Here is a 25,725-nt window from a genome sequence, read left to right on the forward strand (position 1 = left end):
TGTGGGCCAGCATGGTCGCATCATTAGAATTACAGTGCTTTAATTAATGCAACCAATTATTCCAACTACGTTTGTCTTCTTTTATGTCTTACTGCATGCAAAGTGGAAAATAATTTTGTTTATTCCTTCCTCTCCACGCACAGAATGATCAAAGTGCCCAATTCACCCCCCCACCAACACCCACCATGCCCCCACCAGATCAGCAACCCTGTAGTACTGCAGTTACAGCGAGTCTCTATGGTTACTACTTGCGCTGTAGTGCAGAGCAGAGAGTAGAGAGATCATGTCTAACAAAGGTAATACTGAAAAGAAGATGGAGAAAGAAAAGGACGTCTTTATTCAGCAACTGCCAATATCAAGAACTAACCAGGCTTTACCATATTGAACTGGTAACATATATTTGTTTAAAGTCTGAAGACAGTTTGACTTTTATATCCTGTAGATCATACATGTACAGTACAATATAACCCCCAACCCCTTTTTTTGGTCAAGAAACTGATTCCTCAACTACATTTATCAACATTGATGAAGTGTGATTTTCAGTGAGTTGGAACACCTGTCGTTAACTCCAAGACATCCTGCAATTTTCCTGATATCAAGAGAGCGCCCAGACAAAGGAACAAACTGGAAAGATAAAAAAAAATAAGTGATTAAAAAAAATGTATGCTGCTTTTCTGTATTGTGTCCGATTTTTGGATTCCATTTCCCCACCAAATCACATTGATACCCGTAGCAGAAGTCTGGTGCGCTTATGAAGTGTTTTCTATGGAGGAGATGCATTTTCTTGGCCTTAACAATAGCGCTGTTTCACAGGATTGTGGTTTTAGCTGAATGCCTTTTAAATTTTTTATTGAAATGCACTGTTGAACTACTGTCTATCCTTAGCTGAACCTTCACTGTGTGTTACATTAACATATCCCAATGATTTGTGTGTTTGGGTTAGGTATTATTAATTTCCCAAATGGGACTCTTTGGATATACACTGACATGCCCATCTATTACTTCATAAATAAGCATTAAATTTACAAAGCCTCATCAAAAACTCGAGCAACAAATGTTTTGGCTCCCATTTGTATTAATACAGGAATTAAAACAGATACAAATGTGCATTTCACACTGCACATTTTTTAGAAATATTCTTAAAATACTGACCTATTTCCATTAGGAGATAGTGCTTGGCTTGTGTTTTTTTTAACTACAGTAATATAGTATGGGTATTATTGCTGAAGTGGAATCGCTTTGTTTTGCATTGCTTAAAAATAATTTTACACGTTATTTTGCAGTAGGTGTATATTACTTTAAAACATGAACACTTTAGTTCAGAAGCTAGCTTTTTATTGCTAACTTGTAGTTGCTGAACAGGAAAAACCAGCAGAGGGTGTGAGGCTACAAAAAGAAGTGATAATTTATCCTTTACCCTTCGACAAATTAGAGTGGAAGAAAGATTATATGTATACTCTAGAGTTCTATTTACTTTATTATTGTCTGTACTGTATATGTACAGTATGTCTTATTGTAAGGCAGTTTAAAATGATGTATCAAGGCATTTTATTAATATTCAGATTATTATTAATATCTGTAACTAAGTGAGATCATTTAGCTTCAGAATTTATATAAATATATGCATTAGAAATATCTTACACTTATATTACATTTACATATACTGAGACTTCAAAAAATGATCTAGATAACTGAACCAATACTAATGAGTCCTAGAAGGATGAACTTTGTGCCCCCATAGAAAGATGCATTATGTTAATTCTAAAATGAACTGCTATTTAAATGGGAAAAAAGCATCTAACAAATAAATAAAATAGTCAAAATCCTTGTTATTTTCATCACATCTGCACTTCATTTCAACAGAAAAAAACCGCCTTTCATTCCACTCCTTTTGGGGTTGAACTGTGTGAGTACACGCTATTTAAGAATGAAACAAATTGTTCAGATTCAAACACTTCTGATTTTGCAGGATAAAGAGTCATTTTAGGAACTGAAGGACGGTAACAGCTTTGTTTTTTCCATTCATCAAGCCACAGCCTCTGCGTTGTTTTGTCTTAAAATTGGATTTCATGTTGTTTTTTAAAGTGGTATCACCTAATAAACACTTTACTTGCTTTAGAAAGATTCTGAAAAGTTCTGTACTGTAGAAAAAAATATTTATTAAAACAGTACAAATACAATGCTCACAAAGCAACTGAAGCAGTACTTCAGTATTTCTTTCTGCAATCTGCTGTTTATTTTATGCTCCAGGAATGTCAGCTAAGTAGAAACAGATGTCTGACTTTGAGACGAGGGTCTGCTATTTGGGTATTGAATCTTAACTGTTAGCTGGTGGAAGAACAAGTCCATGCTGCCATTGTTTTGGGGGTAGTACATTCTACAGGTAGTCTCATGCAAAAATCACTTACGTTTTACAGTATGTTTCCTTTGGTTTGTTCCTACTTCCCTCCTCCTTTGAAAGTAAACAGTTTTACCAACAACTGATACAGGCCGCTGTTTCCCAATCAAGTCTGCAAACTTTTAAAAGCCAAAGACGCCTGCTGCATTTATTTTCCCATTTGTAAGCACATCCTTAGTGCAGAGGATGTTGATACTGTCCTTCTTGGTGATTGGTGGGAGCATTTTCTTTCTGTCATTCTTTTCCTGTTAATACAAATCCCACACACTTGTAAAACGAATAAGCCTGATCCACTGCCTCTATCCCTCCCATTTTGTAGTTTTCTTCTTCTCTTGGTGAATCAGCATTTTCATTTCAGTAACAACCCCAAACCACTACACGTTCAGACAAACGCTTAAATGTGCAGCTTCTTAAAGAATAGAGACGTCTTCTTTATCAGGTGTGAAACATCCTGTACCCACTAAAGTAATTATTTTCTTCAGCCCAGGCTGTATAATAGCGATATGCGAGCTTTCGCTAAACGTGTGAATCCGAGCAGCACTGCAATTATTCCGGACTGTCATTATCGCATCTTTGATTGGCTGCCAAGAAAACAGAGGGATCCTTTAGTTATTAAAAAGCACTCTTTCAAAAACAAGCTGCATGCTAATACATTTAATTACGCACTTACTCAGTCACAGTGTCTTAAATAATAATAATAATAGGAAAGGATTGTTCCCAAAAAACTCTGTAATTGTGCAAGATTCAGCAGAGTCCACCCTTACCCCAGCATTTATACACTGTACATACCATTAGGCCCAGATTTTGCGGTTATTTTTGAGTGTAAAAAAGTATTGTTTGAGTGATGCCATCTTTAAGCAGTGGTGATGCTGCTGGTGATTGTAATGGTTATTAATTGTTGTCCTAGGAGTAGTATTGTTCACATTATCTTTGCAATAGTGTTTTCAACACTGTGCCACTTCATCAGTTTACATTCCCTAAAATCTGCTGGCTGTGAGGCCTGACTGTACCGGACACTGCCTCCCTCCCTCTCTCCCCAAAAAAGTGTATCAAAACAACCTGATCAAGACAGTAAGACGACCCCTAAAATAGAATCACAGACCAAAACAATCTCGAAAATCAGCAGAAAGTTCCCCCCCCAACTCAAAACGATTTGTTTTCTTAAACGGGGAGGGGTTGGTGTGTGGGTGTGTGTGTGTGGGGGGGGGGGTCTTCATTTGTGCATATAAACTGCAATTGTGTTTTGTAGACACGGGACCTCAGATGGTGCTGTGTTGTCGTGACAACCAATAAGGGAGTATCAGGCTTTCGAGAAGGCTTGATGCCTAAGGGGTCCAACAGTGTGAGGTATAGCGGGGGAGGGGGTTGAGTTGGAAGCAGGGAGGGATAGAGAGAGAGAGAGGCAGGCAGGCAGGCAGAGCGTAAGAGTGCTGAAATCTCACACACTTTCCGAGCAGCGCTCCGCTAATCTTTCGCAGGTCTTTATATACCCACGCTGTCAGGTTAAGTGGAATACGCTACTCGCCGAGGTTTGAGGAGATCCTCTTTACCGCTGGACTCTCTGCCTTTTGGTCATCACCGCGCTCTGCTTTCTTCCATTTCTGTGCGATTTTTTTTTTTAAGTATCTGCCCCCTTTCTGGAGTATCAAAACAGAACTGCGTCTTTCTTCCGTAAAGTGCCCAAAACACAGACACTGCAGGGGATCTGCCGTTCCGACTCCTTTGCCGACCCCGATCATGGTGGGAAGGGGATCTTGTAAGAGGCAGTTGCAGGCTGCTCTGCTCAGACTACTGTGCCTTATTCCAACAGGACTCCCTGTCCGAAGCGTGGATATGCAGCGAACAACCGACAACATCACAATTCGCCAGGGTGATACAGCGGTCATAAGGTAGGAAGAAACCCAACTCTTAAATATTGTTGCCTTTTTTTCCCCTACAAGATGCATCTGCGTTACGACCAGCTGGTCTCACTTGTGTATCAGTTTTTTTTTCCCCCTTCAGTTGTGGAGACTTTTTTTCCCCTCCCAACTTCATCGTACAGTAAATGTGTCGAGGCTGATGAGTGTTTACATTAAGCAGCAAATGAAACAGTATCCACTGTTACAGCCTAGGGTTTTTTTTTTTGCGGGGGGGGTAGGTTGCTGAATTTCAGCGTGCGAGAACAGTTACTTCTCAAAAAGGTGATTTATGCAGCGTGTTTGCAAATCCTGGCTACAAGAAATTTCAGCGTCTTCGTGCAATACGTCTAAAGCAGTTTTACCTTACAGGGAACCAGCTGTAGTTCGAAGCATTTTCAAGGGCATTTTTTTACAAACTGAGGAATTCAGATTAGGCAATGTCCAGTTTAAGTGACACAAAATGGGAAGTTTCGTTCATTCTGATTCGTGGTCAGCAGTCCTGCGAGTTACTACAGGTATTAGGCGAAGCATGAAGTTGTGAAATGCTGGACAGAAAGGTAGCGACAGGAAATGTTTTAAGAAACTCGTACATAGACAGTTCAATGCAAATAAGGGCTTATACTACAGTTTGTGTAGGACGGGGGATGTCTCAGAATTAGCCGTACTGTAGGTACCGTTTCCTTTTGGTCGTGTTTTTAGGTTTTTATTAAGCTTGACAGAAAACCAAGAACGCACCACAGTAGAGTAAGATTGATCTTAGAAACACATTCTTGGTTTTCATAGTAGTGGAAATCATTTTAAGCCCATGAATTGTGAAGAGTTGTCATCTGGCCTCAGTTGTAAAAATCTGTTGTGCACTCAATATACCGGTATACTGTACTATCAAAAACGTCGGTGGAAAGTTGTTCTCCTGTCGTGTTGTCTTTTCGCCTGTAGCGTTACACACTTTGGATTGCTGGGTTATTCAAGTAAGCGACGTATTGTACGTTTTGAAACTGATTTGACCCACAGAAACCTTATGGTTGAACGTAGGAGCCAGTCCTCTATTTGGTGGAAGAGGAGTTCTGCACAAAATTAAAATTTCAGACTCGCGTCTCTATGCTGTTTCATTCCGCCGAGGCACCAGGAAAAAATAAATCGCCAATCAAATTGTAACAAGCGAACACAAGACAAAGGCACGGTGAAAATCAGCACAGGCGGATAAAATATGGTGATTTCCTTAGTGTTTTGATTTGACACCTGCCTTGAACTCCACTGGAACCGCACAATGTTTGAATTTAATTTATTTTAACCTTGTCCTCCCGGCTGCGCAGTGAGGTTTAACCTTCAAAATGCAAACATCGATACCCTGTAAACAATTTCACGAGTCCAGCTGCTGGTCACAGAAGAGTAAACAGCCTTACCTGGAAACTGGGATTCAAGTGCTTGCACTGCTTTGAAACTAAATGCATAATGCCATTCGCAGGATAGCCTGAAGGGGGCGCTTATATATTTAAGTAGATTTGGTGTGCTGGTTCCGCACTTTTTTTTAAAATATCTGCATTAATTCAGTCCTGTTGTTATATCTGTGATTACCGAGTAATTTCGGAAGACATTGCGAAAATGATAATGCGAATATAATATTAGTGGTTATGGTAATAAATCCTAAATAGCATAAACAAACTTTTCTAAAATCTTTTAAGTGTTTTCATGCAAGGGCGTTCCACGTACTAAATTTCTCAGCTTTGTGATTTTAATCAGAATTATTGGACAACTTGCATCAGGGTTGAGCGTTGCTCGTAACTATTACAGACATTGACAAGGAAAGTTAAACACACGGCCCGAAAAAAACGGGAGTTAGACTTCAAGGAATACCAGGGGCTCACCAGACAAACACTGTATAGCTGGATCGGCTTTTAACTCCTCCTCGTTAACGAGATTCGAGTGAAATCAGTCCCTCTGTTTAAGCCACACCCTTGCTACGCCAAAAGCACTTTTAACTCTTCGTACCAAACACATTCGAGCAGCGAAAAGCGAGCAAGAAAATCTCTGACCCAAACACAAGGCGAACTGTATGACGTTTCCAAAGAGCGAAAAATACTAACACATTATTAACTGAAACGCAAGAACTGCTTTTGCACGCGTTTCTCTGAAAATTACCCCTTGCCTTTGGTCTTTAACAGCAGTGGCTCTTAATTCCGGTTCCGGGAAAGACTCCTACGTCTTCTGGGCGCTCTTAATCATTTCGGTTAATTTATCTGTTGCTGAGGAGGGCATTTCTTTAATCTCAGTAAGATTGTGGATGGGATTAATAGCATCAAGCTTTGAAACAATCTTTGGGTTTCACATCTGGCCTAATGCATGTTGTAAGTAATTGGACCCCTCCGCAGTGCACAGAGTTGCTTTTTATTTTGGTGGGATGGTTTTGATACCCACCTGTGCCCAGACATCCTTAATTGGTTGCCTGTTGAGAGCTGTTAAGAGAGAAAAAATAGGGAAAAAAACAGAGAAACCACTTAATGCGCGAGAAAAGGAGTCAAGAGAGCTCTGTTTGCTGATTTTGTTCAAAACATCTACACCAACACTGGGGCGTACGTAAAAAATATAGGTTCCAAAAGAAAAGAGACCATTCAAAACATCTGGCCCGTCCATTTGGTAGTTTGAAGTTAATAGTGTCAAGTATCTCATCCAGCTGTTTCTTGCAAGAAACCAGGGTATCGACTTCAACAACGTGACTGGGTTTGCTTGTACCACACTCCTACAGTACAGCCAGTTGGGTAAAAAAGTGCGGCCCGTTCTCGGTTTTCAGTCCACTTCGACACAGTGGCCGCGTGAGACCTCGGGGGCATTTCTGAAACCAAAGAGTGAGCGCAGAAAAAATGGGTCGAAAAAGTCAAATCAAGCCAGAAGTTCAATTGAAGGGATTGGCTGGTTTCTGATTCAGAGCTCATTTGGAATAAAATCCAGAGGTCATGGTGTTTGCCAGCACCAGAGCCTGGAAGCACTCTTAAGCTACAGCTATTTAGTAATGCACTTCAGTTTTATAATACTTAATGCCACATGTGCTTTGTAGTAGATATTTACCCTAGAAAACCAGACATCATTGTGCTTGATAGTTGTTACAGCTATAGCCATAGCCTTATGCCATCATAATCCATGCACAACATTAACGTCAGTTTTTTTTGTACTTAACCTTGATACCAGAATAAACAACAATTAAAGGGCATGGCTTTGGTCATTACTACTGTATGTCAGACGTCAATCTGAACACATTATAGGTGGCAAACAAGAGGAGGCTATCAGACCTGGGTAGATGATGTTTGGATCGTGTTACTGTGTGCATTAATGGAATGGATGGTTCAAACGGAATTGATCAGGCTTAGATATAGCCTTTCCTCTGAACGAGACTTTTTTTTCTGTAAATCACCTTGTTGAAGGAGCACCAAGGGTATGGAGATGCTCATTATTTTTGGAAGATGGTGTGGATTTTGAGATGGGCTGCATTGGGATGTTCATTGTCTCTTTCATGTGGCAGAAACATGCATAAAAACAAGAACTAACATAAACATGTTCCAGACAGTTTTCCTCGAGAGCCAACATTTCAAAGTCTGGGGTCAGTGGCAGTTCATGCCCAATGGTCATTCCAAGATGCTTACAATTTGACAGATTGTCCAGTTTTGTCAGTAGATCCAACTGAATTTGCAACTGCCCTGTTTCCTTAGCTCTGAACCTGGTCTCCTGGTCCCCTAATGTTTGCCTCTCGGAGATTATAGCAGTTACTCAAACATTATTTGTGCAGTGTGATTCCTACACACTCACACTGCCTGAATAATCTTGCTACAGCAAGTTAAAGTCAGTTCAACCCAATCCCTAGCTATGAGTGCACCTCAAATATCAATTAACTGAATTGAGAACTGGATTTCCTTCATGCACGCTAATCACCCAGGACACACCTTGAGTCTGAATTGCTCTGTGTTTATTTAAGTAACATGCATAAAAAATAATTCTGTTATATGCTAAGGTAAATGTGCGCTTTTACTTTAATGACTACAAGAAACTTGTGGAAATCCTCCCTTTGTTTCCTGAAAGAAAACTAAATGTCCACACAAATAAACATCAAAGTTAAGGATGCAGTGTGTACCTTATGGGATTAAAACTACCCATTGCAGGAGATAAAATCTGCATGAGGTCTTCAGTTCTAGAGAAAGGTCATACTATGTTTCAGTTGCAAAACTACTTGTATACTGCTTGAATACTGATAAACTCTTTTTTGTGGCCTGTTGTGATAGAGGGAATAGATAGTGGTATAGCAGCAGAAAGATTCTGCAGAAGAAGAGAACTGTGCAAGAGATTCGGATCCTAAAGCACAGTGTTTGATCAAGGCAGATAAGGAGATGAGTGGATGCAATTTAGTGATGCGATGTTTGCATCAGGCCTTTAGCCCTCCCTCTATTGTCATTCTTCTCTTATGATGTAGAAATACTGGCAGGGGACTAGAAACATGAAGTTAGCAAAAGTGATCAGGTCAGTTAGCTCATCTTGTCCATATGGTTGCTTGTATTGTATAGATCCTTGAACCTTATCCCGCTGTTTTGAAAGAGTCCTGGAGAGTTGGCTTCTGTAATATGCTGCAGTGGTTTCTTCCATAGTACTATAGTCTGTCCTTAGAAGCGCCTCCTCTTCTGTGTTCTAAATGCTCCTGTGTTGTGTTTCCGTACAGCCTGGTCTGTCTTCTCATGTTGAAGGGATGTGCTTTTGGGGTTGCCTTTGGCTGCATCCTCCTGGATTTTAAAATTTGCACTTTTAAGTTAGCTTTGTTGCAGGCAAAGACGATTGATTTAAACTTCAATCACATTCATGTACAGTGAGGCAATCTTACTTTAGTTTAAAATGTCTTGCTCACAAAATGCTAAATAATAGATATGTTTGATTTACTCTTTTATTTGTCTTAGCAGCACAGAATTAGCCTCTACTTTTTCCTCTGCAGCTCGCATGTTGATGCAGCTCCCTGCTCTCACCTCTTCAAAATAAAACACCAGCCTTTTAATCCAAAGGGTTCATGTCAAATTGCTTATTTAGACCTGTTAACTACCTAAAGCGCAAGCACTTAACAATTTAAAGTGTGTTCTTCACCTTTTAAAATGAATAGTACTGCCACAGCATATTAAGACTTGCAAATTAAATATATTCAGAAAATGCAAGCATTTGATTTAATAATTTTCATCTTCTATTTTTTAACTAATGTAAGAGAGCATGCCAAAAGGCTACAAAGATACATTTCTCTCCCATTGTGACTAAATAGATTAGAGGCAGCTTTAGTTTTAAGATTAAAACCATTTAATATGGAGAAAACAAATGACTAATTAATCAACAGTCATCACTTTAAATGGATAAGTTCCCCACCCTCCAGTCAGACACAGAAAGCAATTAACAGGTGTCAAATTAGGCTTAAATAAAACAATTATAAAGTGAACATTTCATTACAGTGTTTTGTATGCAGCAAAAATCTAGAATTTAAAAGCAGGCTAGCATACTTACTGTGTACCGTTTTAGGAATATGGTGTTCTCTTTGGCTCAGTGCATGAGCATTATCCTTTTTTAATTATCTGGGCATAATATCCTAGATTAGTTGTCACTGGTGTCTTAGATCGTTTTAGCCTTACCTTCTGCTTAAAACTTTCTGCATTTTCTAAGAACAGTACAGGTCAGTTTATGCCTTCTATGGGAAGCATACTCCCCAGTCCATTATGAAAATCTTGATGAGCAAATAAAAATGTCGCATCTGTGTCATTTTTAATCTTCATAATTGATGTTGGTGGGACTTGTTGGTGTTAGTGCCAGTTTCCCTTCTTAACCGTGCAGGGTGTTAGCAGGGATCACTGATATTGCTGTGTCTCCGCTCAGTTTCTCCAGACACCTGGGTTATGCAAAGCTAGGATGAGTGCTTGGATTCTGAGACATGTGGGCTTCATTGCCAAGCCATACACAAGACCTCATGAGCTCACCCTTGAATTGGGCATGGCTGCTTCTGATCATAAATGCTTCACTAGGACCTGACTACCATCTTTTGCTGTGTTTGCGCTGCCCCTTTGTGCTCCCTACTAAGTTTCTATAGAGAATATTATTTCTCTAGATTTCTCTAGAATACTATTTCTCTAGTGATCTCTAGACACTTGAAGATTCATTTTGAGTTTAGCTCTCTTCTGTTCCTTGTGACAGATGGCTCTGGTGCTTTTCTGTACACCAGAAATACACCAGTATCACCACATTCTAGCCTGATCTAATGAGATCTCTGAAGCTGTGCAAGCCTAGGTCTGGTGAGTACTATGCATGGAGACCTCTGAGGTAAACCAGGTTGATGAAGTAAGTGGTGTGGTTGATCAGAAGGTAGCATTCTTTTCTCTGGACAGGAATTTCCAAACCACTGTCTCTGTATGGTGAGTGGAGTCTCTGCTAGAGGAGGTATCTTCCTTTGGGTGAGACATTAAGGTCTTGCATAGGGGTGTTAAAGCCAGTGTCCTGCTTAAACTCCAAATTCTTGTGTTTGAGCAATCTACTGTATCCTACCTTCAATCAAAGAAGCAATGTGTCCCTTCTTCACCTGGTCTGCTCTGTGAGGGCCTGCAGGGGCACAGTGGCTGCCACATGTCACTGAGGTGGGCGCAGCACTTTAGTGGTTGACAAAGGACTTCCTTACCCTTTGGAATGAAAAGTAGTAGATCCTGTAAATATGTAGAATTATTAATTTAGTTGCTGTCAACAATAAAAAAAGTATTGTAATTGCAGTTTATCATAAACGCATAGTTTCTCTTTTGACTACCTCTTTGGTTTATGTTTTCATGTGCCATATTTAATGAGAAATTTTCAATTCTGGCTGAATATACAGAATAAAAATAATATAGGCAATGCAGAGAAGATTAGTTTATAGGAAGTACATTGCAAGTATACAGTATACTGTAAATAGGTAGTAGAGTTTAATGTAGTTCTGTACAATTGAGTGGGATTGGAGTCTTAATTAATCTACAGTGTTGATTTCTGTGGTGCACAATAGCTGCAAAGCATATGCCCTTGATCTGTATCAGAAGTAATTTGGCAGCGTAATGTGAAGTAAAACTGACAGATGGTTCATTGATGTCACTCTGCACTTACCAGAGGGGGAAAATTAAGTCACAGTGGCATACAGTATATGCCCAATTGTTAACTTTTTAAAAAAATTAATGCTAACATACTGTAGGTTAAAAGTCTAAATATGGAATATGGCTCAGTCCCAGTTCTGACACGCGGCAGATCAGGTGTGCAGCTGGGGGTTGTTGCAGTTTCTCTGGGAAGAGAGCATTTGTCATCAGTATGTTCGACTTTTAAATACCCCAGCTTGCAGTTTATATGTCTCTGTGTGTAGTGTGGAGCTGAACACAAGCAACTGCATTCATAGACTTTCCATTTACTTATCCATTCCTCTTCATCCAGTTCAGGGTCATTGGGCAGCCAGAGTCTATCTCGGCAAGCAACAGACTCAAGGCGGGGTACACCTTGGATGGGACGCCAGTCCACCACAGGGCACACAGCGACGCACACCAGGGCCAGTTTTCCCAGAGGCCAGTCAACCTACCAAGTTAACTTGGCCTTTGGCAAGAAACTGGAGCATTGGGAGGAAAACCTTGTGGACACAGAGAGAACATGCAAACTCCACACAGACAGTACCCCAGGTCCAGAATTGATCTCAGGGCCCCAGCATTGCATGGCAGCAATGCTAACCATTGCACCACTGTGCCACCCATTACCTTACTTAACAAAATTAATATTCTGTAAATAAAAAAGTAAAATACTGTATTTATTGGCCATTGCATTATTTTTTGCTTTGGAGTAATATGCCTAATCAAACACCAGTTTCTTGATTTTGTTTTTTTTTCCCCAAATAAGATATTGATATTTTTGAAAATGCAGCTTTTTTCTTAATTCGCGTTTTGACAATATTCTGTTTTGTATGAAAAAAATAAACCCTGCAATTAATGAATAAGTTGGGAATCTTTGATTAAATAACAGCTGCAGAATCAGAATCAAAATCAGAATACATGATGTACAGTACAGTATTAACTGATAATTGTGGAACTTTATAACAGGGAAAATCTAAATGGCAGACCTACATTAATGCAGTGTTATAGGCAAAGTTAAATAATTATAAATATTTTTCCTCATAGTATGTTATACAAACTTGTTTATACTAAACAGATCTAAAAATCATTAAAATTAAACTGTATTTGTTCACATAAAAAGAGATGTTTGCCATTAATATTAATTTAGACTCCAGTTAGAGTTGCAAAACAAAGTCTCCTTTGAGACTGATGAAAGGGATTGCACTAAGCTTTTTAGGTGCAATTATCATATAAATGTTGGTAGTGTATGAAAATACTAGTTTATTTGCACCAAATTAACTTGCAAAAATTTAATAACAAAAACAAAATAGCTCTGATTCTTGAAAAGCATTAAAAATGTTTAAATGTCACTTTCCATATCCCCTGATAGGCTGTCTGGTATGAATGAAACCAGACCAGCCCGGAGAATGTGCTCATTCAGGTAATATAAGATTTTAAACTCAAGAGATTGTCAGGAAAATCACTTGAAACGCAGAGATCACAGATCTTCATCTTTCTTTTTTAGTATGGTTAAAAAAATAGCCCGTATTTTACCTCCAAAGCAAAGCTATGACTGTTGGTACTATTCAGTGCAGGGCAGTCTGACAGATAAAACAGTAGTGGATAGCCTTTCTTTTTTAATAGATTGCTCTAAGAAGTTGAATTTGAAACAGAATATGCTGAGCACAGATTTTCCGATCATTTTGAAGTCAAGTTCAAAGTTTTTAAATGTGAGTCAGCATCTTATGATTTGAAATAGCCAGCATGTACACTTTTATTTTATCACTTTCTGTGCTGTGTTCTTCTAATTGGTTTGCTTCTGCTTTTTATTTTACGTTTAGTCTTGGAGAAAAGGACTGGGGATTTAATTTAAAATCTTATTTGACTAAATTAAGCTATTGTACATCTAACGGCAAAGCCCTGAAGAGAAAGAGCCGATGGGTGTTTAAAAATCACTTTAAATAATTCATTTTCTTTCTTTTCATCCATGCATTAGCAGTAAGCTGCTTATTTCTACTAAAGTTTGCAACAACACAGAGAGTTTCCCAAAAGCTTTGGTCGAAGGTTGGAAGGAGCACCAGTCCAGTGCAGGGCATACACACAGACAGGGACAGTTTACAGGCACTGTTTAATCTAGCCAGGACCTGAGCTTCTGGTGAAAGATGCAAGTGTTGTGAGGCAGCAGAGTTATCTACCATGCCACAGGACTGCCCCAAATTCATGTTCTAATTCACAGAAAGTTTAAAAGGTTAACTGTAGTTGTAAAAGTGATGAAGGAGTGCTTCGCAAAATAATCATATAAAAGTACTTCAGAGAAAAATCAAGATAATAAATGTTAGTTTTGACCAGGGACAGCCAGGAGATAAGCTAACATACTGATAATGAAGTTTAATATTTTAAATAGTGTTCATTTTTATTCTATGACAGTTTTGATTCTCTGATCCTTAACCCCTGCTAAGCATTTCTCTGAATTCATCAATTTCATTAATTGCTCAGGAACAAATCACTACAGGTATGTTCACAATTTTTGACGTCATTATCCTTATGTCTTCTAACAACTTATATCATTAAATGTGAACCCACAGGGTGGGAAAAAAGTAATTTTCTGAAACAGTAATAAGTTCATCCTAGAAAGCAGGTCTTAAACTTCAGCATAAAGTGTCCATGATTATTTGTGAACCTTTTAAGTTTATAGTTACAGAAAAATGTAGAATCCCTAATTCCAAGTAACACAATAGCCCGGTGTTTTAATGGAATGCTTCTCCAGGGAATACTTGGAAACATGATTGTGTAGATGAAATGCTTAAATTTTAAGAAACCATGTTGCTCATGTTCAAAATATCAAGAATGATCTTTAAAGAAGAAGCTGTTTTTTTTCCTGATTGTGGTTTAGATTTAATTATTAACAGCAGCAAATTCTTGCTTTTCCAACGATTACTGTCAGTACACCAGATGGACTTCATAATGAAAGTTCTGGAAGATGCCCCACACCACAAATCCCTACCAGTCATTACCTTTATAGTATAAACACAGGTCTCTGGACTACCTTTTACCAGCTTTCATTTTAGTTGCATCAGTGCACATTTGCTATTCTGCTCCTCCCTTTTAAGGAAAGATGAGAGATGTATGGACGAGACTTTGTTGAATGTTCCTACCAAATTAGTCACTGCACTGCAGCTCTGCTCTGCCATCTAAACCCACCATCTCTTCTTCAGCTCTGTCTGGACTGCATAATGCTGAACATCTCTGATTCCCTCTGCTGCTGCTTGACTGTTAATTCCATATCCAGACCCTCACTCTCTGAAATAAATCAGAAGCTCAGGATTTCATGCATTTCAAGTGCTAGCTACATCTGCTCAAGTGACAATCCTCAAAGCTCTTATTTTAAAAACCCTCCCATTGCAGTTGATTGAACTAGATGATGAATATTTTAACATTTACTACAAGCAGTGGCTCCTGCAACCACATGGAATAAACTGAGTCAGATACATACACCATGCTGACACCAACTTGAAGAGTCAATCATCATTTGACATGTTACAAGCTCCGCAATGGCTGGCAGGAGAGTTTGCCTTGACTGGAGGGAGGAAACTATCCTAGTTTTTTTAAAACAGTCTGTTTTGTTTCCAAACTTCAGTCAACATGCAAGCAGCAGAGCTTTTAGGTCCTTCTACAGTTCAGCTAGTGATCTTGTACAGATTTGGAAACTAAATTGCGCAAAGATGGTTCCCCTCACCAACTCAAGAAACGAATATTTACTGCGCTGCACTCTGTCAAGAAAACATATTGTTACAGCTGTAGGTGACTAGGAAGTGTCTCTAAGAGTTTAGAATAAGTGTGTGACACCTGGCAGAGTAAAGATTTCTAGCTGCAAAGAAGATGTGTGGTCTTAATATAAGATCACATTAAGACCACAGAGTGTGGAGAGATAAGAAGAGAGAGAAGAGAGGAGAGAAACCACAAGAGAGGAGCTGGAACTTCAAGCTCACGGCCAGGCGAGAGCCCCTGTTTCATGATCATCCAGAAGCAGCTGATTGGAGCTAAGAATTTGAACCTTGCTAGAGAGAGTTTGTTATTCTGTATGTTTAGGAGCTTGGGTTTCCTGGGTAAAAGATACTTCAGTTAGAAACATCTTTCCTGCTTGTGGGTGCATTTCTAAAATAGGGAAATGAGCCCCCATTTATTTTGTGGCATCTGGGGTGCAGAGAGAGATTTAACTGCAGGTTGTATTGCATTTACTGTATTTAGAAGGCAGTGTATCTCTTATTTGGCCTCTGTAGCATTGTTTAAGAGTTTAATACTTATTCGAAGTCTGGGGGTTTTTCTGGGTGATTTGAATGATAGGCCTCTGAAGTGCCTTGTCTGTAAATATAGTAACTTTTGTGTTTGTTTTGTTGTCCCTGGCGTAGTGTTTGTCTTGTCTTTGCTAATAAATATTTGTTTAACCAAGTGTGTCTGGATTATTACTCTTTTCACCTATGTTGTGCCAGAAGTGAAATGCTTCTAATTGTACCAACCACTCAGGGATTTTCTGGAGAAATCAAGTACAAGTTGGGGGTTGTGAATATTTATTTTGCTTACTGGCTAAACCGCTCGGTCAATTCCTGATTTTTTGCAATTTTCATAACCCCCAGTTGTAACTGTAACGGGAGCCGGTTCAGACTCCCATGTAGTGAGTATTTAGGACCCTATGCAGACTGAATAGGCAAGCCTTGTGGCGTCCATCTTCCAGCGCTGAGCGCAGAGCTTTGGAGGCACGGGGTTTAAATATTTTTTTTAATAAGTTTTTATTTAAACACCAGAAATACAGAAAAGGAGGCAGACTAATGAAATAGATACGGAAATAGACACTTCAAAGCCAGAGGAACACAGGGTTTAAATAATACACACGGAACAAGGGGCAGGTGAGCGTAATAATGAAGCTAAACTACAAAAAAGTGTGGCGCGTCCTCTGGAGGAGGGATGACGATCGTGACGGTAACAGTATTAGTTTAATTGAATGGATCTCTTGCCCCTTTTAAAATTTAAATACATTTTTGGGACTTAATTCTTAATTCTCAAATCTAAGACATTCTCTTTAGATTACCCAGTTTTTGTTATTTTATAACCTAATCTATTTCAGTTAGCTAGCTCTATGTTAAAGACCTACACGTTGGTCTAAGTAAACGTGCATGTACTGTAGTTCTGTATCTTGTTTGAATAATAAAAAATAATAATAGTTGCACATGAAAAACTTCATATGTGATCTGATATAAAATTAATGAGACTGCAAGTTCAAGACCAAGCAGTTATTTCATAAATACATTTATGAAAAATCAGCAATTGATAATATAACATTTTTAAAAATCTCCTTTAACTTTGTGCAATGCCAAATACCAACGCTAAACCCACAGCCTCCTTGCAGCTGATTCAATAGAGCTTGGTGGACAATAGTAATAGTACCCAAGTACAACTTAGTTGCTAATGAGGTCATACAGAACTGACTGCTATACCAGATAGAGCAGACTGGAACAACATTTTAACAGAGGGCAATTCCTATATGTGCAGTTAATTGCACTAAAACACTCCAGAGACTATGATGAAAGGGGTTTCTTGTAAAATAATGAAAACATGTCATAATTAATGTGTAGGCAACACGTTATACATTGGAATTCTTAAATTATAGTTTCGAACAATATACGTGCACGTAAACTGAGAATTCAGCTGTTTTCTGATGTAATCAGTACTTCATTCTTTTGTATCAAAGAGTATTACACTTGTTTATAGATTTGTATTTAACATAATATTGTAGCTTAAAAAAAATATATTTCAAGGCTTATTTTGACCATTTTTATTTATTTCATCGTTCTGTAAGGTGCATGTGTGGGTTTGAAAATAACAGATTGTGGTGTAATTGAATATACATGAAAACATTTTATATTCATATAACATAACTTATTTTCTGTTTTGTTAAATTAATGTTTTAAGTCAATGAACATAAAAACTGAAGTAATGTGTATAATCCTAGGTGAACTGAACAACAAATTAATATTTCAGTTAAAGGGGAACTGCAGAGCTATTTTCATATTTTGGGGGTTAGAAAGAATCAGCACTGATAAGTGCATTTCAAACCACAATAAAACAGTACAGTAACTTGTAAAAAGCTTTTGTCAAAGCAATAATAGTAATAATAAATAATAATACTTCTTAATTAGATATATGCTCTCATACATTCTAACGACTGCTGGGTGTTTCTGCTATCAGCAGCTGTCTTACTATGGCCCAGCTGGCTGTTCTAGAGTTACTCCACTCCTGTTCTAGACTTACTTTAGGTTATTGCTCATCGCCTGTGCAACAGCTCCCCGGCTCACCCCACCTTAATGAGGGGTTCTGATGGACTCATCCTCATGGCAAGACTATTACTCCATGAGGCAAGCGGGTTAAAGAACAAATCCATATTTCACTTGCTTATGCACTAAACTGTTCTGTATTGGGGAACAGGCCAAAAGCTTTTGAAATAAAAAAGAAATCAGATTATATTGATGATCGTGCGTTTTTTAAATTTCTTCTTAATTCCACTAATGCCAAATAAACCCTTAAAAACACTGTCTCCTTTATCTGGGACTCTGCAGGCTCCAGTAAAACGTTGCATGTACAGCTTGAGGGCTGGAACCTGCTTTTCTTGGGACCATTGAATTGTAAGACTCTTATGATCAATGTTGTTGTACAGGGAGGGACATCACATGGTGACATGGCCCAGAAAATGGCACTGGGAGATTGGGGGCACACGTTGCTAATACAATCACTAGATAATCCTATCACAGTCTAGTGGAGGATTTTGAAATCAATTTGTGTTTTGACTGGAATGCACTTCCGATGTGAACTGTACATCATCTGTGTTACAGTATTTTCATGTCTTTAGTGGGAGTGGGGTTGCATTGATTTAATTGTTATTTAAGAAAGTGTTTTCTTTCAGTGCTGTGTGTTAGCCTCATCTTAGTTACCTCATCTAAAATTCTCAACAGATAATTAATGTTTAAGTTAAGTCAGGATTTTTATTGGGCATGGTTCTCATTCGACACAGACATCTTGAGTTCCAGTTTTGTTTTATAATTCAGTACTTCTTTAAAGTCCTAGCACTTGTCATAAAATCTGTCTGATTTTTGGTAGGTCTGATTAATCATATTAATTACTTGGAGTACATATAATTTTTAAAAGCAAAATGTTACAGAAGGTAATTGAAAATTATTATACTGTACATTGGCTGCTAATTCCAAAAGTAGGTTTTATAATTGCAGGTAAATCTGTCTTTTTGTGATAGTTTTGCCACATTAATACACATTAATTTGTTTTTATAGTTAGAATACTAACAATTTTTTGAATTAATGCCCTTTTATATTTACCCAAATGTATACTAAAATCTCCAGCTGTGTTCGACTCATTGCCATGTCACTTCATTCCATTGAACCACTGAAACCTGTTACAAACCTTGCTTTTAGATGATGCATTTAATTGCCTTAATGTTAAATTAGGTGGATATATTCCCAGTTTAGACTGGTTGAGCCAAACCCAGATTAATTTTATTCATTTGTATGGCAGTTCTTTCCCATTACATTTCAGTTGTTTTTTTTTTAGTTAACGGCAGTGATTTTAAGTGAGTAAAAAAGGTTATATAGGTCAATCGACACAAGATGGATTATTTTCCGTAATCCGCCAGTCAACAGATGTGAGACCCATTTATACAAACCTCCATTGCTGAGAGGGCTTGTGTTTGCTTCCGTCTGATGTCCTACAAATAGAAGAGAACATTTACTGTGGATTTGGGTCATGTAGTGGTTGGCTTGTCATTTACAAGCTCCTTTGTATTTGCAAAGTCTAACTTGAAGGGCTTTTATATTCTATTAAAATATCAAATTTTGAGAAACTGTTTTTGGATGTAATTCAAATCCTGATGTATTAAAGAAATTTGATTAATCTTTAATATTGCTCTAAATCATCTGAAAATAGATCAGTTTTTTTTAAATCTTTGTCTGTGAGGGCTATTAGGACCCAAAAACAGAAGGTACATTTTCTATAGTGTTCATCTCAGAAGATCACTAATTGTAGTTAGCTACGTTGGTTTGTAGTTGTGATTTTTTCCATTCAGTTTTTATTTGGTATACTGCCCTTTGCAACCAATTGCCACAGAGCATTTAAGAGCGTTTTCACATATCATTAATCAGTACAAGTACATCAGAGTCGACAGAGTACCCATTAGGCATGGAAGAGAGAAAAACAAAAAAAACCCAAAGGAGAAAAATAAATCTCTAGGGTTTTGAGGCTTAATGGTTTGCCTCCCCTCAAGGCAGTAAGTCATGAGAGTCAGTGGGGCTGTATTCTCCTCTGTATTTGAAACAGCAAAAATTATTTGAAAGCAATTAGTGTAATGCAAATTCATGCCACCCAAGTGGAAACCAGACAAGTTAGAGGAAATAAATCCATGGTGTCTGATTTTAAGAGGATTAAAGGGTTAAGAGTTAGGAAGGTCACAGGGCACTATATACCATATACATATACTGTATAACGGTTCCATCTTAAAACTTTTGGGTCTACAGTATGTCTGTATTAAGATCTTTCTTGAAGCTGTTTAAATACTTTATGTTTTTTTTTTCATTTTTTGGATCCAGAACAAGATGTTTTGTCATTGTAAGTTAAATAACTTATTAATCTCCCTACAAACCCTGCAGTTTGGTTGTCATTTGTACCCAAAGCTACTGTACCTACAGGTGTAGGTTTTACAGCTGGGCATTTTCCTAATATGATTTGAGTGAAGTGCCTTGCTGTTCCTCACCTGGGACTTGAACCTGCAGTCGCGCAGAGGCCTATCCACTACTCCATATTGCTGTGGTTTATGCAACTATTCATCTTTAATGGTCACCAGCTAGTGTTTTTTTTTTTACTCTCCTAGGATAATTAATGTGATACGCTTGATCAGGGAAAATCCGTGGACTTGATAAGTCAGATAGAACTGAGACAGGTCTTATTTTTACCATAGGAATCAAATTAAGGAGATCCGTCAATGCTGTCATCGGGGATTGTCGATGAACCAGTCACTTGTTCTTGCCGAGTCCAGCCACTGCGAGGCCATCAGTGCTCAGATTGCTGTACAGTAGTTTCTGAATTGACATAATCTTTGCTAAATCACCATCTTGGAAGCCTTCAGCTGATTCAAAAGGTTTTATTGAAGGAATTGAGTTTTAAAACAGTAGCCTTCTTTTACTGGTACAACACTACGATGTATATTCAATTTCTGTTGTACTGTTATCATGTTTGCCAGAAAGGTTCATCAGTCAAATAGAATATCTGTTCAGTTTTATCAATATCATTTAATGTAATGTGTGAAACCAATGTCGTTTTTAGAACAAAAGATATATCCTATTATACCTGCTGAAGTTCTAAGAGTATCCAGTCAAACTTTTAATTTTACATCAGAAATTATAAACCCTCTAATTATAAATACTAAATAACACTAGAAAACTTCAAGTGTCAAGCACACTTCACTGAGCCAGAGCTGAGAGCAATTATAAATAAACATTTTAATTATTGCGAATTTACTGCCTGGCTAGCACCTACAACAAGCAACATGTGAGTTTTTCGCAATTGTGAAATTGACCAAAGTCAGTTATGCATCAGATGTTATTTTGTGCAAATGTCATTTTTGTTTTGGTTTAATGTATTTATTTTCTTGTGCTATAAAATATTTACAAACGTGTGTAGCACACAAGTAAGGCAGCTAAAAAGAATGTGGCTTTAAACATAACTCTTTCACCCTCTGCATTCCAACTGTAATGCTTGATAGATTATGCTACTTTAATCCTTCCTGGTCATCCTGGCGTTTCTGTAACCTGCAATTGTGATTCTTCAAATCCCTACACTCCATTATACATATTACCTAATGGCTGCAGAAGTGATTTCGCTATTAACAGACATTTTTATACCCATGCATTAAGGAAAGGTTGGTTAATATCTAAAAGGAGCACTGTCCCCTTGCAGTGCCAGTTATGTTCTGTGTTCTTGGGATCAATAACCCTGATACGTAATAGAACGTCTGCAGTGTTGCAAAAAAAATCCTTTTTCAATTGAGTTGGATATGGTCCACTAGAAAGGAACTAGGAAGTAATTACAGGCTGTCTTTACAAACAAGTGGCAGAATGTTCTTTATTTGATGGTGGAAGTTGCGGAGAGACTACACTTAATATAATTTGTTGACCCGTGAGCTGCAATCAGTTACTGCATGTGGCATTTTCTCATTACAACATGACAACTTCACCATAGTACATTAAAGCTTTAACAAATGATTTTCAGTTCTCACATTCTGCTGAACATTTATTTGTCTGTGTATGAAAGACTGAAGAGGTGTTGGGATTGTGCATAAATAAAGGAATGTAACAGGGACTCATAAGTAACTTGGCATTTGCAGAAACGGAGACAACTTCTGCAAACACCTTAAGATCATTTGTGGTGAAAAAACTTGAACAGAACAGTTAATATTTCATGTGAATTTGAACATAACATCTGAAAAGAACAGAAGGAAGTAATTGCAATGGCATAAGTGTGTGTTACAGGGGAAATCCAGTTCCTTTTTGATGGCAGCTGAGAGAAAATATACTGTGGGGTCCTAAGCTGATGGCAGGCTGGCAGTATTATTCCGAGTCTGTCCTTTTGCAGCCTCGCTGCAGGGGAAGAGAGAAAAGTCGTACAGGAAAGCCATTTGTAGCACCTGTTGAGCTTACTGTTCCCTTGCCCTGTTTTTCAGCCAGATGTCTCTGCTCAGGTCAATGTAGAGTTGAGGACCCTTGAATTAAAAGCCTGACTAATACCGGCTTTGACCTAATGTGCTGCAGACTTGTTTACTCTTTGTAGACCTGTCCCTGGTGCTGAAAAACTGAAAAGTCCTTATGTTGTTTGTGGTCCTCTAACATGTCCTTATGATTACCATTCATCACTAGTAGGCATGAAATGATGTCATTTTGCAGTGTGCATTATGACCATAAGCACCTAAAAGCTACCTGGAGTACTACAGATAATTCTACCAAACAAGTATGAGTTGTACTTATCAGTGCGTGTTTTTCACTTTAAATTAAAAATTGCCATTGACAGTTATTTTATGTTAACAAGTATTGTATAACATTACACTTCAAATAACTTTCATGTCAGCTATGGTTTGCTAGTGAAAGCCAAATAGTGATATTATGATACACAAAACAAATGTGCTGTAGGTATGAGGCATTAGTTAGGGTTTAGTTACAGTAGGTTACACTGAAGATGGTTCGTATATACAGTAGCTATAAATATCCATTCTTCGAGTCAGTATGGTTCTCTCAGGAAGAGGACATGTTATGTATTAGCAGTACATGTAGACCATTAAAATACCTAAACAAATCAAAAAAGCAAAATTACTATTAATGAATTAAACTCCAGATAACATAATGCATTATTCACATCATGAAGCACTAAAATATCGACTGTTTACTGCTTAATGTTGCAACATTAAGATTTCAGAAAGACATATTTGCTGGCTTATAGCCTTTGATCATTATTAAAAAGGTGATTCGTGTTTCCTCTTCTTATTAAACAATTTTTACATTCACATAAGATGCATGGTTTAGTTTTTTTTTTAATTTGACAAATGTACTGTAAAGGCCTTAATTGACATCAAAGACCAGCCTTGTCCTTTTGTCATTTTTTTATCTTTTATATTTAGATCTTTTAAGATTGACTTGTAATGATTTCACAGAATCTGCCATCAGCTACATTTGATGCTGAACATTTCTTTAAGGAAGTAACTGATGATACTTTCTGTAAAATAAGCATAATTGAAATTTTAATTAAAATTATGGATTGTAAATGATAAACTGGCATAAATTACTGTTCAGGTCCCAAGAGATTATGTATTTATATGAAATGCTAGAAATTTGAAATGCAATTCAAGACGAATTTACTCTTCGAGTTACAAGCCAGCAAAATGATAGATTTCTGGGGGATATTAATGTGGCAGAAAAGCAAGAAAATTAAAATAGGAACACTGGAAGCTTTGTGTGTGTTGGTGTTAATTTTACATCTTTCGTTATCCATTGTAATCAAATACACTCTGATGGTTGCCTTCTTTTTTTCCCACTGGCATAAAATGATACATTTATTTCTTAAATTAAGTAACTTTATCAATATGAATAAACAGAAACGTTATTGCTTGGGACACAGCCACAAAGCTAAACCAAAGCCCAGAAGCACATTGTGCATGTAGCTGTGTATTTTATTCACATTAATCAACTTCTTGAGTACGAACTTGTTTTCTTTGCCTATAGCATAATATTAAAATTGCTGTATTTTTCATTTCCTTCCCACTTTTCCCAGTATGTAACCCTTACAGGGTTAAAGGATTACTACTCCCCTCTGTTTATCCTATCAACTGTGACAGAATGCTCTAAAGAGGATTGTAAGACAGAATAAATTGAGTGGGCTCAAATTATTATTAGAGTTTTGTAATACGCAATGCAGGGCAATTATTTTTTTCATAGTAAATTTCTAGACACAGTATTAGTGACAGAGCATTTCTTCTGCCTTAAGCCTGCAGGTGTCAATGTTTTAGACATCTAACTGAAATTTCCAGGTGATCTCACTTGCATTTGTACTGCAGTGTGGATATTGTTGGTAGAATAGCATATGTCTTTGTGCAAACAGTGAAAAATTTTCAAGATGGCCTTGTTAGTGCACTAGGAACCTTATAATTAAGAAGACAAAGTCAGAAAGCCTTGCAAGTCAGTGTGCAAAAACCTTGGCTGCATAATATTTTATAACTTTATAAATGTGCGTTCAGCTAAATTAAGAAGAGGTTCTTGTTTAGGTATGGTAGTTGAATCTTATTTTAAATATGTTATTTAAAGAAAACCCATTGCAAGGAATAAAGCCAACAATATTTTCTAGATGTGGAAATCCAATCATGACATCTTGTTGCATTTTCAAGTGCTCGGTCATACAGAATTTCAACGAAACTCACTTTTCTTACTTTGCTGACACAGCTGCAAGTGCTTTTGGATTGTTACTGTAAAATGTATCTGAAATAATGATCCCCTTAAAAATTTATTAGGTCCCTCCAGCAAGTCATTATCCTTCTTCGCGTACAAGATCTGTCTCTGTTTTCTTTGTCTTTAAGTTGCTAAAACCTTTGAGAAAGTTCTTAAAAAACAGATCAAGGGGCTCTTCTCATACTCCAAAACATCAGTGATTTATTCAGAATGAATTCTTATATACTCTCTGGACCTTCTGTAAACTAAAGCAGCTGTATCCTGAACAACAGCCAAAGTGATTAAAGAGAATTGGCTAAAACTCTGTATACAATTTAAATGTATTTTTATAAGGACAGATAATTTTATTTTCCTGTCCTCCGCAGGCAGGATCTTAACATCTTTCTTTCTCATTCAATGATGTGTTCTCTTTTTTCATTGAACAGACATTTACAGTATTGCTTACAAAAATTCACATGATATTTAAAGAGTTAAATCACACATTCCTAGTCTTTATTTGGATCTATCGGCTCTATTGCCAGTTTTATGTTTCTGAATGAGAATCCAGTCATCTTCCTCAATGGGCCTGTTATAATATGCATGTATAGTTAAATAGATGTGTGTATACAGTATAAAGACAATTGCATCTTACAGTATCTGTATGACAAATGACTAATACATGGTAATGGTGCTCTAATGTTCTTATAATGGTTTACGAATGTACCAGCAGTAATTATCTTGGCTAACTAGTGAAAGTGACACTGTATCTGAGCTAGATCTCAGGTTGTTTATTGTAGTTGATGCCTTTGAGCTGGAAAAAATATTAGAAAGGTACTTATCTGATCTCATTAATAGATCATTGGCACTTTTCTTTCTTTCCATAAGAAGACCTCTTGAAGAGAGGGGATGATATTTTTCTCCTGGGCTCCAGAGCTAAACAGTACATGTCTCTAGGGTTATTTACAGTATCTCAAAATCTCCTGGAAGAGCAAAAATCATTAAAGACAGTATAGTTTGCTGTTTGTGCTCTTTTCTGCCTCCTACTTTTTTCCTTTTTATAGCTTCTTTTATTTAGGTACCTAGCCATCTGGCAAATTGTTATTCTTGATCTTCATTCTACCCAGCTAATTGACTTGAGCTAATTGCTATTGCAATCCTTCTTTTGCATTTCATAGTTATACAGTAGTATTGCTTTCTGTTTCATGTTCACTTCAGTACAGGTGGCCTGAAAAATAATTTTCTAGCCTTCTCACCTTTTAAAAGCCAGTTGTTTTTCATTAATAGTGAAATCTGAA

General features: G+C 37.5%; 1 protein-coding gene across 2 annotated transcripts in view; it reads left to right on the top strand.

Moving 5' to 3' along the window:
• lsamp (limbic system associated membrane protein) overlaps positions 1-25,725 on the top strand; it is a 632,261-nt gene that overhangs the window by 418,910 nt on the left and 187,626 nt on the right. The window contains exon 2 of one of the 2 annotated variants that reach the window (XM_088921092.1): positions 4,209-4,287. In XM_088921092.1, coding sequence (XP_088777218.1) covers positions 4,209-4,287 — 79 coding nt within the window. Of the gene's footprint in view, positions 1-3,770; positions 4,288-25,725 lie in introns of those variants that run through there. The other variant, XM_088921091.1, reaches the window with a different exon arrangement.

This window comes from Atractosteus spatula, chromosome 7 (genome assembly GCF_055471065.1).
Source record: "Atractosteus spatula isolate fAtrSpa1 chromosome 7, fAtrSpa1.hap1, whole genome shotgun sequence".
NCBI lineage: Eukaryota > Metazoa > Chordata > Actinopteri > Semionotiformes > Lepisosteidae > Atractosteus > Atractosteus spatula.